Source organism: Saccostrea echinata, unplaced genomic scaffold (genome assembly GCF_033153115.1).
Source record: "Saccostrea echinata isolate AGI-Se365-2 ecotype Australia unplaced genomic scaffold, CSIRO_AGI_Sech_v1 ptg000002l, whole genome shotgun sequence".
Taxonomy (NCBI): Eukaryota; Metazoa; Mollusca; class Bivalvia; order Ostreida; family Ostreidae; genus Saccostrea; species Saccostrea echinata.
In genome coordinates, this window is record NW_026889751.1 from 1,485,001 (window position 1) to 1,503,448 (window position 18,448).

The window sequence follows — 18,448 nt, forward strand, 5'->3', positions numbered from 1 at the left end:
AATTTTTTAATTTACCGGGTGGTAGTTAACAAGAGGCCCATGGGCCACATCGCTCACCTGAGCTCATCGGCTAGGAAGAAGTAGAAATCAGCTCAGTATTGAACGGGGAAAGGGGGGGCAAACTTTAATTTAAATTACCTCAGGATGCTTCCATATCAATATTACTAATCATGGCTTTGCTGTTCTTAAACAGAAGAATTTGAAAGATTTTTTTCCTAAGTTTTCCACCCTCACGGAAAATATTCTTTAGAGCTCTCGCTCCGTGATTGGAAGGTAAGGGGTTCGAGCTTCAGCCGTGACTGGCCTAAGTCGATAAAAAATAGGTAGCGACTGTACCTTCGCCAAGCGCTCAGCACTTTGAAGTGAAAGTTGAGGGTCCTTCAGATGAGACCTTAATAACCGAGGCCCTGTGTTACAGCAGGCGTAGGCACAATGAAGATCCCTCACTGCTCAATGGCCCTCGGCACTCAGCCGAGGAAAGGTCTAAATTTGAAGCCCTTCACCGGTATATGGTGACGTCTCTTATGAGTGAAAAATTCTTGAACGGGACGTAAAACAAAATACAATCAATCAATCCTATGTTTTCCTATGCAAAACTCTGATTTCTCTTTGTGGTCCCACACTACCCACCATAAATTTGAACAAATTTGAAGCAACACTTCCTGAGGATGTTTTTACAATAATAATGACTAATCATGGCTTTGCTGTTATTGAGCAAAAGATTTTTTCAAGATGATTCCTATATTTTTTTTCTTATGCAAAACCTAACTGACCCCCTGTTGTGCCCCCATGATTTGAACAAATTTGATTCTACAATACCTAAGGTTACTTCTGTATAAATATGACTAATAATGGCTAAATTGTTCTTGAGAAGATTTTAAAGATATTTCCAATGTAAAAGCATTTCACAATAGAAAAGGATTTATTAAGAGATAGTTTCAAAAATTTAATTAACTAAGCAGTAATTAATTAACAAAAATTGTATTGAAATCTATGGGACAGACAATTTCTTTTAAAAATAAATATTCAAATAATATGAATATTTATAAATACTGTGGTGGAAAGATGCATTAAAACATCAGAAATAGAACGACAATTGAAAACGATTTTTTTTTACCTGATGAGTTTTTTTTATAATAGATTTTTTCCAGTGATTAAAAACAGAGGGAGATAACCCTTACCAAAAGTCAAGGTCAAAAATTAGACACATTCCACCCTTACATGTAATAGTAATAAATGGTTATTATGTCAAAATCTAGTGAATATTAAACACCTACTCCTCTGTTGTGTATTCAATTTCATTGAATCTGTTGCTATTAGGGATGGAATACCTTAACTTCTTTATTGCTCATTCAGCATCAAACTTCTTCTGCTAGCTTCTGAATGCCTGACTTTCTCAAAGCTTTGCCTTATATACCCTTTGGTTTGGCTAGTCCATTCCAAGGGTTGTCAGGTCATTCCATTATTTGAGGTCTTCATTGCGTTTTACTTGAATATGCCCCTTAACCATTACACCTATATATTCCTATGTAAGACTTGACCCCCTCTTGTGGCCCTGCCCTACCCCCAGGGGTCATGATATAAAAAACTTGAATCTACAGTATGTAATGAAGCTTTCACATAAGTTTCATTTTTCCTTGTCCAGTGGTTCTTGAGAAGTAGATTTTTAAATGATGCCACCAGATTTTCATAAATTCTTAATTATCTCCCTTTGAAAGACGACGCGGTACTTCCTGTGAACAAACTTAAATTCCCTTCACCCAAGGATGCTTTGTAGCAAGTTTGGTTGAAATTGGTCCGATGGTTCTTGAGAAGAGGTCGAAAATGTGAAAAGTTTACAGACTACAGACGACAGACGGACGCCCGACACTCTTTGATCAGAAAAGCTCACTTGATGATTGATAGATTGATTGATTGTATGTTGTTTTACGTCCCATTCGAGAATTTTTCACTCATATAAAGACGTCGCCATATAACGGAGAAGAGCTTCAAATTTTGACTCAGGGCCATTGAGCAGTGAGGGATCTTTATCGTGGCAACGGGGCCTCGGTTTTTAAGGGCTCATCCGAAGGACCCGCAACTTTCACTTCAAAGTTCCGAGAGCCCAGCGAAGGAAGAGTTACTACCCATTTTTTTTATCGACTTAGTTCAGTCGCGGCCGAGATTCGAACTCACAACCTCCGTATCACGGAGCTAACGCTCTACCGACTGAGCTACCGTGAACGGTAAATGCACACTTAGGTTAGCTAAAAATTACAATATAACAAGTTGTCATAGTGTAATTTGTTGTATTTACTTCCACCCGGTAAATTCAAAAATTACAATATGACAATACATTTATAATATAATTCAATCACTAGTGAACTCTTGTTTGCAATAAAAAAAAGAGTCAATTTTATTGAATTAAGGCGTGTAAAATTAAGTTGGAATCGAGAGTTAGTGTGCGTAGTTCTTTACCATACTCTCCCCATGGCTGTCTTTTAAAACTTAATGATGAACTAGTGATATTGTATGTTTGAGTACATATCAGGGTGTTGTGAATTCTCAAATGCAGGTCGCTGGAACCAGGCAAGTAATTTTATTCAATGATAAAACTCTACTGAAGTAAATGGGGGCCCATTTGATATAAAAAACAACTGGGCATTGTTTCTTCTGAAACAAGTGGGTTTTCCAAAAAGAAGAGAAAAACGGTATTTAAGGTTAAATATTTTCTCGCATGATTCCGAGGACATCAAAGCAACATTTAACAAACGAATAAGAGACAAAGTTCAGCAAAATCTCTCCTCCTCTCACTTCGACCAACGTTTTATAGATGTCCATTTTTGTAACGTTGATATTTGTAATTTTAATGTATACCATGACGTTGAATATAGTATACCCATGTTTGTTAGAAAGTTCCCTTCTCAAAATTGCTATTTTTGTAACCATGGCAACACTCTTGAAAAAAAAAAACTAAAATAAAGAATACTGTATCTTACTGTACTTTACATGTGTACCAAATTTTATTGAAGTCAGGCAAAAACTGTAGGAGGGAAAGCGATTTGTAAATTACTGAATATAGTATACCCGTGTCTATTAGGAAGCCCCATTCTCAAAATTACTATTTTTGTTACCATAGCAACACTGTTCATTGAAATAAAAATACTAAAATAAAGAGTTTTGTGTTTTAGTATACTCTACATGTGTACCAAATTTTATTGAAGTCAGGCAAAAACTGTAGGAGGGAAAGCGATTTGAAAATTGCTTATAATTACGACAATCAGACAGCTGTAAAGCCAAAGTCTTTAAGGATGACAGACATTGTGTGATTGTATAAACTCTTCCTATATCAAATAAAGTTGACCAGTATAACTAAAAACTAATTGACTGCATGCTTTGTTTTAATAGTATCACTAAATCCTCTGTTATGGAAACATTATATGTAAATTTGTTTGTATTTCTGGGATGAAAAAGGGGAAAAACACATATTTTGGCAATTATGGGCCTCATTCGTTGCCATGGCAACCACGACGTCATTTAATCTGCATAATTAAAGACTTTAAGATTTTATTTTTCAGAAAATGTATAGGTTGCTTTTTGCAAAAGTGACTAGAAAATGTTAAAATTTCAATTTGAAATTTTTATGCAGTTTTGCAGAAAAAATGCGAAATCTCTGGTAGTTAAAGGGTTAAGGATAAATGCCAAAGTCAAGAATATTGCTGAATTTGTATTTGTCCTTGGACTAATTACAAGTCCCCATTAAAATTTTCATATACAGTTTGAAACCATTGCATGTGTCACAAAAAAAATTCCTACTAGAACTTGTTTTCATCATATGATACATAATCTTACTAATTCACAGATGAGTGGTTCACACATGGCCTTATGACAGTGGACTTGACCATTCTCACACAAACAGAATTCACAAGCAGAAATGTTCCACACATCACCGTGGTATCGAATAGGTATTTCAGACTTGCACGAATCTATGTAAAATAATAAATAAAAGTACATTTCCTTGCTTTTCAAACACCATTCTTCAAAAATGCTGCAGAATGCACTGTCACAAATAAACTTACCCTGTCGACTGACACACTCAATGCAACATTCTCCAGGTCTTCTCACTTTTCTCTCACTCTTTTGAAAAAAAAATTTAAAAGAAAAATTCAAATCAAGAGTATTGTAATTTGATAATAAAACAATATGAAAATCTAAGACTAAATTTGAAATTAATTGCCAATTCTATAATTTTTGTCAAGTGATTTATTTTTGCAAAAAATGTTAAATGTTCAATGTATTCTGGGGACGTACTTTGCCACATTCCAGCTCTTTTGGATCCACACATTCTTCTTTCCTGCAAACGGTCTCCCCTTGTAGACAGGTGCAAAATGTGCATTCATCCTTCTGCCAGCTTTCATTATTCTTAACATAGATAACAAGTTATTTCAGGAAATGTGTACATTACACAAAAATACATCATATTTTCCATATATCTATAAAATCTCTGATCAAAATTTTTTTTTTTAATCAATTAAATTATTTTTCCCACACAGAATGTATGGATTTTTTTCTGTTTCTGGCACTTTGTCATCTTAATTAACTTTTTCAATAAGACAATTAAATGTCTTACTCATTGGATATATTAACCAGGGAAATTTTTTTGAATGCCTGAAACATATGTTTCGGGGAAAAACTGATTTTATAGACAAATTATTTTTGAAATACATTCCAAATTTGTACTAGGACTCAACATTTAATTATGATACTGAAAGTTATATGTTGTGGAATTGTGTTGGGGGCTATATATATTCTGGCTATAAAAGAAAGATTTAATTCCCAGTTTTTTTTCTCATCTCTATCAATCATAAACTTGACAGAAACAAACCTACAGCTGATTAATTTAAAACAAAATCCCATGTAACATTTTAGGTGGAAAATTAGGTGAGGTCACATTCCTTTATAGTCCTAACTTGTGTGATAGATACACATTCTTTCTTTAGGTGTGCATTCTTTCATGTACACCATTCTTATATTTATGTAGGTACACATTTCATGTGATAATAATAGAAAAAAAATGGTTATTTTTGGTATCGTTCATAAAGATTTTCCCTCATAAAAATTACCCATTTTACTCCCAGTTCCTATTGAGCTATCATTAGGAGCAGACCAGACGTCATTTGACACCAGTGATCTGACTCTGCATGATCAAACACAGAATTTAACACTCAATTGAAAGCAAAATGCATTTCATTCTTTGTAAATTCAATGAACAATCTTCTTTTAAAAATCTTGTCAAAAGCAAACATGTTTCTCAGATGTGAAAACGCCCAAATATTATTGCATAAAAAATTGATTCAAAAGATCAACCCCATCCTAGTTGTACATGTAGTATGATAACATTCATAGGCATCATCGTGACATTACATGTATGCCTGCAGTGTGAATTTAAATAACTCAGAATTTTTTTTTGAATCAAATATAATAACATAGGTTCATTCAATAAATCACTTTTGTATCAGATTTCTTATCAACAGCCCTTCAAACTGAACAGTATTCTCACGGAAAATACTCAAGCACTTCTGCCCTCTGCAAAAAATAAGCACATTCTCAGAAAATCACTTTTGTCTTTATCAATTAATTCTTGTTGGATCATATCAAATTCAACACATCAAAATTACTATGCACCCAGATAGTAATAAAGGTATTTTAGTAAACTTCTGATTTGTCGTTTTGTATACAGTTTATGTTTTATCCTTGATTAAACAGAGAAAATATGAGAACTTTCAGAAGCTAATTTTCATAGGTATTCTTGATGTTTATCAAAAATTACCTGTCAATTCTATACTTAAAAACAGGGGCAGGTTACTTTTCAACAATCAAGATAAGAAATCAGTAGCCTGAATGTATTAAACAGAGCTATCAAAATTATCAGCATGGAGATTTTCTTAAAGCTTAAACAACACAGAAAAAACATATACTCTGTGACTCTTATTGTCAAAAGTCACACTCGTCACTCAAATCAGGTCAAAAGGTCTGAGAATGCTAGCTATGTAAAAACAAAGTAGCCTTTGACTGAAAGGTCATTAAAAAGGAAACTGGATGAAATTAACACAGACTGTGTTTCAAGAACACTTTGATGTAAAATATTGCATTTCACACAGAAATCATCACCATAAAATACCAATTTTTTTAATGTTTGCCATTAACTCAAATAAAATATGATCTAGAGGTGCCAAAAACTTCATTTGGATTATAATTGGATACACAAGGTACCTGGTATTGCTTGATTCTATCCGAACACATCTTAGATTTGCATACAGGACAGCAAGAATGAGGACCTCTTTCAATATACTGGCCCTAGTTAAGAAAATTGAGCATTGGTACTTCTTTACATTTAATAACTGATACATTTTATGACATAAGTGATACAAAGGCATGATGTTTTTAATAGCAATTTTTTCACAATATACATGTTATCACTTTATTATGGCTTCAGTGATCTCACAAAAATTTAATGAATAACATACAATGTATGTCCGAACCTCTTCCAAATGATGTACGTCAATCAAATTCAAATTTATGGCCAAAAACAACATTTAAAATCAAAACCATGACATATCAAAACTAGAGGTATTCATTTGTGATTAAAATTTATTCCCACATAGAAACAAACAAATTAAATTAACAGTTTATCGGCTTTTACCTTTGTTATTTAAAAAACATAATATTCACATCTTCTTTTCTATAAGGAATTTCATACTGGCATTTGAGCAAAACAAAGAAAACAAAATGTGATCCAGGTACTGGTAATAAGAATGCTTTAAATCTTGTGTCACCTACCGGTGGACAAACAAGAGGGGGGCACTGTATCGGGAAACACGAGGCTGTTCCGTCTTGACACACACATTTTGTACAGGGAAGGGGAGACCACTCATGTCCATCATCATAAGTTACACCATCGACTAAGCACGAACCTGAGAAATCAAATGAGATGAGCTTTACAAATATTAAAATTGGCAAATAAAATGCATTGCATGTTAATATCATATCAAACTCTGAACTTTCATTGCTAGCTTTAGCATATATAGAATTAAAAATTGCAAAAAAAAGGTGTGTATACTGTATTTATAACGTCAGTCATTTTAAATGAAGAGAATGTATGTATAAATGGTGTCAAACTGCCTCATACTTGTTAAATTTCCACTTTCTGAGCAATTTCACACAGTTTAACACATAACTTATCACACTGTGTCAAAGGTATTTAGGTGGAAGTTTGACAATAGATTTAACTAGAAGGAAAAATTTAATTATTACAGTGTTTACTGTGTAAAGTTATCTACAGATTTGAGTCATTTCTCAGTTTCTTTCTGTAAAAGTAATACTCAAGCCAATACATATTTTCAACAACAACAAAAAATTCATGCGGTAAGCAAATATTTTAATTTTGCAAGTGATGAAAACTTCAGTTTCAAAAGGTACATTTACATGATCAACATGTCTTGATTACCAATAATAAAAATATTCACAGTAAAGTGTAACCCCCCCCCTTTTTGAAGTTTATTATCACTTCTCTTACTCATGATTATACAATGATATTCTATGTATACATCACCATCACAAGAATTCAATTACTCAGTGCAGCATATGGATTGAAAAGGAAGTAAGAAAAGAACAGACTCCATGATTATGCACATGTATGGAAGCCAATCCAATCAATAATTAGTCACATCTTGATACATCTAACAAATTATTCCAAAATTATTCCAATTCATCCCTTCCTAATGACACATTAATGAAAAATCTGTCACTAATGTTGAAAGATAACCTCTCTCTTCACAATATCAAGATGTCTAAAAGATAAAAGTATGAAAAGGGGGATTTCAGAATTGATTTGTAAGCCATATTGCATTAATACTTTATTCCTTAAACTTCATGTACTTGATATGAAATAGATGAATAATAAACATTAGGTAATCAAAGATTATGAAGCTCATCTCGATGAATGTTATCTATAATGCAAAGTCTTTTCCCAAATGATCTACTAATTACATGAACATTAAAGGCCCTTCTCTAGCCAACTAAAAATACAAGTCACTTGCTGCATCTTCAAAGCAAGAAAAAATTAGTCAAGGCAAGGACAGAAGTGTGTATCTCTACATGAATTATCTATACAAGTTTAGTCAAGTTAGGACACAATTACTTTGGGTATCAATCTGCTCAAAAGAATTAAATCTGACCACTTAAAAAAAAAATAATGTAGATCAGTTGCAACAATGTCAAAAGATGCATCATACAATCAAGTTTGGTCCAGGTAAGGCTTAAAGTTACTTAGGGACCTGCTGCTCCAAAACCTTTAATCTGGTCACTCAGTGAAACATACAGGTCCAATGTAGCATCCAAAGCATGTCTGGTAGTGCGCAACCCTAGTTACTTACAGCTTACTTGGGAATGGACCTGTTCTGAAAACTGTTCAATCACCTGGAAATAAATGTCAGATGCAGCATTCACAGTAGGTGAGTGTGCATCCCTAAATACAATATCCATGCAAGTTTGGATTAGGTAAGCCTTATATAGTTACTTGAGAATAAACCTAAACCTGTTCAATCATTTGGAAAATATCAGTCAGATGTGGCATCAGAAGTCAGGTAACGGTTGGCTTTATAGTGACTTCAGAATGAACCTGCCTCTATCCCCCAGAGAATGTAATTCAGATGCAGCACCTGAAGCTCCCAGGGTAGTGTGCACCCTTAGATGATCATCTGTGAAAGTTGGCTCCAGGTAGGCTTGGACCTGTTCCATAAACTTTTACCTGACCAATCATCCAGAAAATAAAGGTCAGATCCAGCATCTGAAGCAAGTCTGGTGGTGTACATCCCTATATGCATCATTCCATGCAAGTTTGGTTCAAATATGATTACATTACCTGGAAATGAACCTGATTCATAACATTTTACCTGGTTATTCACCAAAAAAAAAATAGATCAGATGCAGCACCAAAAGCAAGCAAGACTGAGTGCATCTCTAGATGCAGCATCCACTCAACTTTGGTAAAGGAGGGCTACAAGGCTTTGAATAAATATCTTGATTATGAACAACCACAGTATTATACTGCGTTAATAATTTCAATAATTTCCCCATACCTATGTAAATAAACAATTAAAAATAAATAATGCTTAATATTAAATAAAGATTTAATAAAATAATATTCGATTTTGCAAGTGTTTTATGAGACATAAATCATCAAAATTTTGGCATGTATACAGCAATTATTTCGAAGGACATGAAGATTACTGAAGATTTTTTTTTTAAAAAAAAAAGAACAATCTTCTCATAAATATCACACAACTAATACGATCACTCTTTTTTTTTTCATGCTTGTTGTGATATGATTGATTATGATAAATCTTCAAGTTTTATAAGGAATCTTTTCACTGTGAAAGACATGAAGAATTTGACAATTTGTTCCACCCTTGTCTGTGATAGAATGAAACAGAGGCACTTCTAGACAAGAGTGACCTAGTTACACATGTAAAAAGTTAAAAAATCAAATGGATCACACATCTTTCTGAACTATGCATGTCTACTGTGTCTGATGAAGGTAGAGCATGCAGAGTCATCTGCATAAAGATTTTTTTAAAGTTTCAGTTTTGTTTGTTTGCTTGTTGTTTTGTCTTTTTTATTTAATTTTTTTTATGCTGATAGTAAATGTGGAAACCAAAGTATGAAATTACAAGTAACATAAGATCTCAATTATAAGCCTAAACACTTCTGTACCAACATTTCCTTTAGTCCTAACTGCAAATTATTTTCAACAAATGGATACATTACATATCAATGTACACCAGTGACCTGTACGAAAATTGGATACACTGTATATAATTATATAACTTACTTCCAGAGGCTATACACTGGGGGCAGCATTGCCCGGGGAGGGTCTGGGCTACTGTCCCAGGTTTACAGTTCTGTCGGGGACAGGCTACGGCAGAACAAGTAACATCTCCATCCCAACACGTACAGTGAGAACAAGGATCGGGGTACCAGTCAGTGTTGTGCTGTAGTCAGAACAATACACAATCATTAGCAAAACTTATAGGTTTTATTTTCAATATTATAACGAGATTGACTCGTAATCAAGGCCACTTGAACCCAATACTCTAGCAAACTTTAAATCACTTAACAGGCACATTGCTTTTCAAAAGGTGTAAGCCTAAAAAAGTAATGGACAAGGTACCTGAAAAAAAAATACAGGAAAAAAAGTAAAAAGAAAACTGTCCAATTTGAAAAATCTATTTTGTGTGTAGGTTGGGGAAAAAGAGGTTCCAACTGAATTCTACTGGTGTTACAGGAGGATGTAACATTATATACCAACATTTGACAAAACAACAAATTATGCAAATTCATTTCATATAATATTATGAATTAATCTTTTATGTAAAATTCAGAATTTTCCAAGGAGCATTTATTTGAAAATTTCAAAACTGAACATTTAAGGTTCATCTTCATGATTCAAGATCAAAACAGCACACCAATAGAGTTTGTATGGCTTACAAAAGGTTCCCTACTTCATATTAAAACATATTTAACAGTTGTGATATTTTTAATAAAGCATTTTAGTAGTTCTCTTGTACTTCTTCACGTAAGTGTTACACAGATACATTCTATATAAATACACTCATCTTGCATTAATGTTTTTTTAATGCCTTATAGCTCTTTAAATGGTCGATAAATGGTACATATTTAAGGATCAATTTACATTATTGTATAAATGACCCATGAATACAAATTCAAATTTCCTAGCCCATTATAATTTGATATCATTCATAATAAATAGAAGTATTTAATAAAATCAATAAATCTTTTCTTAATATTCAAATTGTTCAGGAGCAGTGCCAAAAAGTTTCATATTTACTTGTGTCATTTTTCTACACTGACAAGTGATTTTGATATTTACAGAGAATATTGCAAACAATTCAGGAAAATATTTATTACACACTTCAAATTGTATTTGTATTTAAATTTTTGTACATTTCATAATAAAGTACATGTATAAAAATATCTGGAGATATTTACTGAAATAAAGCCTGTGTGTTATTGATTACTAATCAAGATTAAAAAAAAAATAACAGTTCAGTTAAAAAATTAAACAGAAAACAAAAAAATATTTAGATACTTAAAAAAAAACTATAAAAATCTGTGACAATATCAGACAATTCAAACAAGATTTCAAGAGCATGAAATTCCTTAGAATGACACTTCAATCTTGAAGAGCGATCATAGACAAACATTCAATAACAAATCGTGACATTTAAAATGACCCACAAAAGACTAAGTAAAGTGTCGGTACATACTTTAATATATCGTTATGTATTGCTGATTGCAAAGATTATATGCCTGGTATTTCAGAGTAAGTGCAGTTCTAGGTCCTGTATTTAGTTAGTACTCAGTGACAACACCTGTCACGTTTTATCTTTGATGTACGTTAAATCAGTTCAAACAAATTCACAATCATGAACCTGCCCTGTATGCACAAAATTTTTGACAAAAGTGTGGGTGGACAGGAATTTCTCTGCTATATTTACCATCAGATTGGAGATGTACTTGATTTTTCTGCACATTCGCTCACATTATGTAATCATGAATTCAATAGAGGCATACTAAGTCCCATATCCAGGCTTTGGTTAAATAATTTATTGGTGTCAAAGGGTGGTGCCATTTTCACAAATGTAATTTGCACATGTATAAAAAGATGGTCAGGGGATTTCACACATACGATATAAAATGTTTACTCAATCAAAGTGTATATTTATAGAAAATATAGGTGTACAGTGTATTCACACAATATTATTTGGGCTTTACATAAGAAAAATCACTTCTTTCTACAGGAAAATGCCATTTATAACATATTTAGTCCATTACATAGGATACCCTTCCTATTTTAGGTGAAAAGTATATGAATTTACTTTGTAACTGCTAAATGAATATATATATATCCTTCATGCTTTCTATGCCTTTGAGAAAACTCATTGCAAAACTTGTGTTCTTGAAAAATTTAAATATTTTTCAATCATAATGGAAAAGTATAAAACATTATTATTAAATAACACAAAAACAAATTGCAAAATTGTTTTTAAAAAATGCTTAAATCTGAAATCTACATTTTATCTACAATATAAAAAATATTTGGGGGAAAAAAGATACTTACTGCGAAAGTTTTAGAGTCCTGACGGCAAGGGGCTAAAGTTCCCACACACTCAGGACAACATCCATCATGTGGAATCTGTAGATATTCCCCCTGAAAAAGATAAAATCATCCAAATGTTAATAAGTACTCTAGGGTATCTACTGTGTAACTGATTCTAATGTAAATGTTCAAGACTCTCAATTGTCTATATTTGGGGCCGTTCAAAGGCCCCATTCCCAATTCAAAAAAGGTACCTTTTTCCCCAGCTGAATGTGTTAATTTTCCCAATACATGTAGTCATTTTCCACTAATATTAAAGAATGCATAATTGGATATATAATAACAACACCTGCTTCTCACTATATAGGTGTAATTATATGGCTAAAGTGCATCTATCATGATACACTGGGGATGTATCATGATATAAATCATGAAATTTTACCTTTCATACTTTTAATGTGATTTGTAGGTCTCTGTAACTTCCTTTAACAATGTGAAAGGATAAAACTTGTAGATTATTTCATCAAGTTCACAAATACATTTATGTAACATTTAATAAGCTCTGAAAACAATAAAAACATCATAAGTAAGTAAGGAAAATCACTTTTATCAGGTATATTTAAAAAGAAATAACAAAAATTATATGGATTTTGTACCACAATGCAGTAAAATTTTTGGGTGTATTGCAGTACATGTACTGTAAACCAACTTTTAATTGCATGCAAGAAATATCTGTGAGTTTCACGACCTACTTTACTCATGAATATTAATCGCCGCAAACTTCTTTTGCTTTGCATTTGAAGAGAATGTTTCCTCAGTCATGAAAATTAATCGTGATTTCAAACTGATGAATCCGAATAAAAGATGATGCAAATAATAGTTGGTTTACAGTATACCTATACATGTATATTGTATATCATTGCATCCCTATACTTTTGAATCTCACATTCTTCTGCATTGCATATCAGAAATTTAGCTGATAAAAAACACCAAAAGCCCAATATACAATGATTTTAATGTAAAAATGATTTCCAAAAAATTCCCACAAAAGTCACCAATTTTCCAAACTTTTATGGCCCTTCCCCCTTCCCAAATAGTGGTGTGAGAGCCCTAACCTCTTGTCTGAGTACGTATATACCAAATGAGGACAGTGAGAAAACTGCGAAAGAAATATTAAGAGATATATTTTTGATAAACATACATGTATCTTGAGATACACAAAAATAGAAAACAATATTCCCTATGATTCTTTGGCCTTGATGTAGGTAGATTACCTAAAAAGTACATGACTTTCACAAATCTCTGAGGAGAACATCTGCTTACTTCATGACCTCTGATTTCTAAATATGATAAGTTATGAAGTAAATCATTTGTAACACCCCAAATTTATGTGACTCACAGGCCACCAACCTAGAATCATTCAATGCCCCAATCATATCAGTAACAGATGAATTGCATCCTTTATTGAAATATCATTTCCTATATGATTTGTCATCTGTCAAATCTAAACTGTAATGGAATCATAAATGCACACTAATCTCACATCAGATTGATACACACCCGGTATAAATTACTAAATATATAGTAAGCCAACAAATATTTACTAAAAGCTATCAAAATGATACTTTTAACAATTTTGGGATAAACAGTAGTTTACAAGCTTTAGGGAATTCTGAGATTATAATCACAGAGTGTATACGCATACAGCATCATTAATCACTAGCAAGATTTTTAACTGCCAGCATTGTGACATGATTGCTTTAATTTTATGTGAGCCATAAATCTTAAATATGATCTCTTCTGCCTGAGGTGAAATGGCAACATTTGACTCGAACTGTGAGGCTCCCTTGCATCAGAGGAACAATAGAAAAGGTGCAACATGATTTTGAATCTGCTGGAATCATGTCATAGCAATACATCACACAGAGAAGGTAATACACAGTGGTCAGGCAGCCATGGGGATTACTTTACACCTGTATTTAATCGTTACCTGACACAGGTGTGAGAGTGTAAATGATCAAAGGAATTCTAGGCTGTTCCGAAACATCTTACCTATGACTTCACTGATGAACTTACATGACATTTGTCTGTGGGGAGTTAAGTTTAAAAGAGGTTTTTTTTAATACATGTATAAAGAAATGAAGTAACCCCCTGAACACTTTTACATATATACTTTTTAGCCACAGGCCTGACAGAATAAAAATTTCAAATTCTACCTTAGACTAATGAGACAGGAAAGCTTTGACACATTGTCATGATAGATCATTTACCATCCAAAAGAATTTACAAAATTTAATTATTAAATGGAAATGTCGTAAAAAAAATCATGTACATGTAGCCATGTATGTGGTATTTTTAATACATTTATTAATAAATACAATTCCACAAAACTGAGAAATATACATGCATATTTTCTCCAAGGTAATGAATGCATAATTAGTGTACACTAGCCAAAAAGAAACCATGAACTTGTGTAAATCATTTAAATTTGAATTTATTTCCATAAACATCTGAATAATTTTAAATTAACAACACAGTCTGCTACTTCTTCATTGAGTATCATTATTATACAGTAAATACTAAATGTAGCATAAAATACATTACACAAAGTGGCTTAAATTGGTGCCTGTATAGCTCACCTTTGCATAGAAACAGTTTGGATTCAGGCAGCGGACGTTTTCACAAACAGACACAGGGTCCAGACAGGTACAGATAGTACAGAGGTCCGGCAACCAGAGTGTGTGATTCTGAAGGATAAAAACATTGGTTAGCACTAGTACAGAGGTCTGACAACCAGAGTGTGTGATTCTGAAGGATAAAAACAAGATTTATTGCAATCAGAATAAAACTGTAGGAGGAGTAGCCTTTTAAAATAATTTTACAGAAATTTCTATTTAAGTAACCATGGCAACATCATTCAACAAAATCAAAAAGCAATAATGACAATTATGTATATCATTGTAGTCTACTTGTATGCCAAGTTATACTGAAATCAGACAAATCATGTAGGAGGAGTAGCGTTTTGAAAGTATTTCAAGAAAATTTCTATTTTTAGTAACCATGGCAACACTTTTCATCGAAATCCAAAACTGGTAGAGAGAATTATGTATCTTAGTGTAGTCTACTTGTGTGCCAAGTTATAATGAAATAAGATCAAAACTGTAGGAGGAGTAGCATTTTGAAAGTTTTTTTACAGAAATTTCTACTCTTAGTAACCATGGCAACACTGTTCATTGAAATCAAAAACCGATATATAGAATTATGTATCTTTGTATAGTCTACTTGTGTGCCAAGTTATACTGATATCAGACCAAAACTGTAGGAGGAGTAGCATTTTGAAAGTTTTTCACAGAAATTTCTATTTTTAGTAACCATGGCAACACCGTTCATTGAAATCAAAAACCGATATACAGAATTATGTATCTTAGTGTAGTCTACTTGTGTGCCAAGTTATATTGAAATCAGACCAAAACTGTAGGAGGAGTAGTGTTTTGAAAAATTGTTTACAGACGGACGGACAGACAGATGGACGGATGATGGACACCTTACTATCGCATAAGCTCTTCTGGTCTCTGACCAGTAGAGCTAAAAACATTGGTTAGCACTAGTACAGAGGTCCGGCAACCAGTGTGTGATTCTAAAGATAAAATTATCAGTTAGCATGTACTCTTTCTTTTATAAGTTTTTCATTCTATACAATATGATATACAATGTACAAGTATATAATATATATTATAATGAATAAGATGTAAGCTGCATTTAGAACTACATGTACTTTTTATTGGTTTTATATATTTACAACTACAGTTGAACTTCGGTATCTCGAACACTGATATCTCGAATACCATGGATATGTCGCAGTGATTTGGAAGTCCCAACTACTTATTCTGTAAGTATTTTACCCTCGATATCTTGAATCCTCTGATATCTTGATGTTTTCCTCGGTCCCATCGAGTTCCAGATAATGAGGTTTGACTGTACTCTTTACTGGTTTTATATGTCATTTTAAAATTGTCTGTATTACCAATTCTATTTGTTGGATAAAATTTGAGAAGTCTTGCTATTGATGATCAAAAGCAAACTAAAAAGGTCAACTCAAAAATCGCAGAGTATTGCTATACAGGTCATCGTTTGCATTTTAAAACTTTCCATCTCCTTAGAATTTTAAGAAGTAAAATTAGGAAAAGGGTGAAAAGTATAACTTTCTGCACTTGAAATGTTTATGCTCTTATCTTTGATCACATATTCAGTTAATAATGCTGTTGGTATTTTCATTGAAGTCTCACATTATGCTCAGGATAATAGATTTGAAGCAGATGTAATTTTCTCTCATTAATTATACCTTAGACTTTTATTAGATTAAAGTTAAGTATTAGTCCTCTGACACTGCCTTCACTTGCCCTCCCTGGTATAGCATACAATGTAAGAACTCTTTGTTCAAAGTACTATGTAGATATTCTTTTAAAATATTAAATATGTACATCTTACACAAATACACTACAATCTATTTCTGTAACTTTGTAAAAAAAAAAAAAGTATACATGTATTAATTTAACCAATCAAAATATCAGGAAATATCCAGGAGGATTTTATTTATAATTTATTGCCTTCAGATCTTAATTTCAATACACTTGTAAAATGATGAATTTAGGCAAGCCAGTTATTATTTGTTCTCCACCCTTTAGTGATACTTGACAGTGCATGATTTTGAAAATCCACAGAGCACTGTGTTAAAGGTCCTTCAGTTTACAGCTTCTTAGTTCTGTCTGTGGGGTAGCCAAATTTTCGTCATTATAGTCTGACAACAAACTGCAATATTTGTCTAGTATTCTGACACAACCCTGAAAAGAGATCCCAGGGTAGATGCAGATTGTGAGTCTATTTTGTTACTGTCAGTCTGCTTAGATAAAGGCCACTCTGTGTGAGACCCGGGCTTTGTTGAACACAGTTAAGACCGTCAATGTTGACTTTAAATCATATCTTTGCAGTCACATCACTTCTCTTTACAACAGAACAGGTATTTAAATAAGACCTTTGTCAACAGTCTCTAACAATTGTTATTATTGGATAAATGTGAAATACAAATTCAGACACAAAATTCTAGAAGGCTTTAAGTGTTTTGTGTTTTCTCTAAAAACACAACCTCTGCCTCATAAAGGAATATAACTCCTTACCACTCACTAGATCAGTAGCTTGAAATATCTAAGTCAAATAAAACTGCTCTAAGAATGTAAAGGCAATGAAACAAGGACCTTCAATTCATATATGACATGGGTGAAATAGAACAATAAATTACCTAAAGGTCTATTTGCATTGTTGTTTAATTAAAGAAATGACCTGGTACAGCCATGTCAAGTGGAGCATTAGTCGTCTACCCAGTCTGTTCAACATCCTGTGTCCACTACTATCTGAACACAGACATTGACCGAACAATGACCATGATGGATTCGTTAAACAATGTCAATCAAACCAACATTTAAATTTCATTATTCGTTTACATAGACAGTTCTTCTTATATATGTTTATATTGTATTCATAATAATTTATTTCAATTTTTGTGCAAATCAAAAAATTGTCTCAGGACACATAAATCCTCTCCAGATGAGTGGATTCTTCAGTTATCAACCATCTCAAAGTGGTAAAAAATTATAAAAAGAAATTCCACAGTTCCAAAAAGATTATAATATTGAGTTGTCTGGTTAAAGTGGAAATCTTGGCTCAGATGTGAGATAATCACTGCATCAAATCTAAATAACTGAGTCAGAGCATGACTCAATTAGTTACTTTCATTAGTTTCATATGTCTAGTCCATTTAATGATAAACTGGTGTACCGCAACACACAAAAAATGTACTGTATCATGGTACAAAAGCCTATACCTGCATATCATGATATATAACATTTAAGCAATTTATTGTAATTCCTTTTAATTTAAAATTATAAATATAAAATTGACTTTCTTTATTTACTTATAATGCTGTTTTTATTCTTTTTAATGTGTTCAGAGCTTATGAAGACAAGTGTTGCATAATGTATTTGTAAACTTAATCAGTTAATGTAATAATCTACAGGTTTTACCCTATCACATTATATATAAATGAAAGGTGAAATATTGCAATAGTTTGAGTGTATCATGATGTATCATGATACTCTCTAGCTGTATCGTTACATTCTTGATTTACAATATAACGAACACTAACCAGTTTCAGTAAGGCCCAATTTCTTCATTTACTGAGGCAATCAGCAAGAATTAAGTGTAGGTTACATGAGAAATGACCACTTTCAAGTT

At 32.6% G+C, this 18,448-nt stretch overlaps 1 protein-coding gene across 1 annotated transcript in view; it reads right to left on the reverse strand.

Moving 5' to 3' along the window:
* The window catches only part of LOC133203444 (extracellular matrix organizing protein FRAS1-like), a 46,426-nt gene that overhangs the window by 22,195 nt on the left and 5,783 nt on the right, over positions 1 to 18,448 (reverse strand). The window contains exons 3-10 of the mRNA XM_061339226.1: positions 14,800 to 14,907; positions 12,182 to 12,271; positions 9,872 to 10,031; positions 6,820 to 6,953; positions 6,253 to 6,336; positions 4,291 to 4,401; positions 4,059 to 4,116; positions 3,832 to 3,965 (exon numbers count right to left, since the gene is read on the reverse strand). Coding sequence (XP_061195210.1) covers positions 3,832 to 3,965; positions 4,059 to 4,116; positions 4,291 to 4,401; positions 6,253 to 6,336; positions 6,820 to 6,953; positions 9,872 to 10,031; positions 12,182 to 12,271; positions 14,800 to 14,907 — 879 coding nt within the window. The remainder of the gene's footprint in view (positions 1 to 3,831; positions 3,966 to 4,058; positions 4,117 to 4,290; positions 4,402 to 6,252; positions 6,337 to 6,819; positions 6,954 to 9,871; positions 10,032 to 12,181; positions 12,272 to 14,799; positions 14,908 to 18,448) is intronic.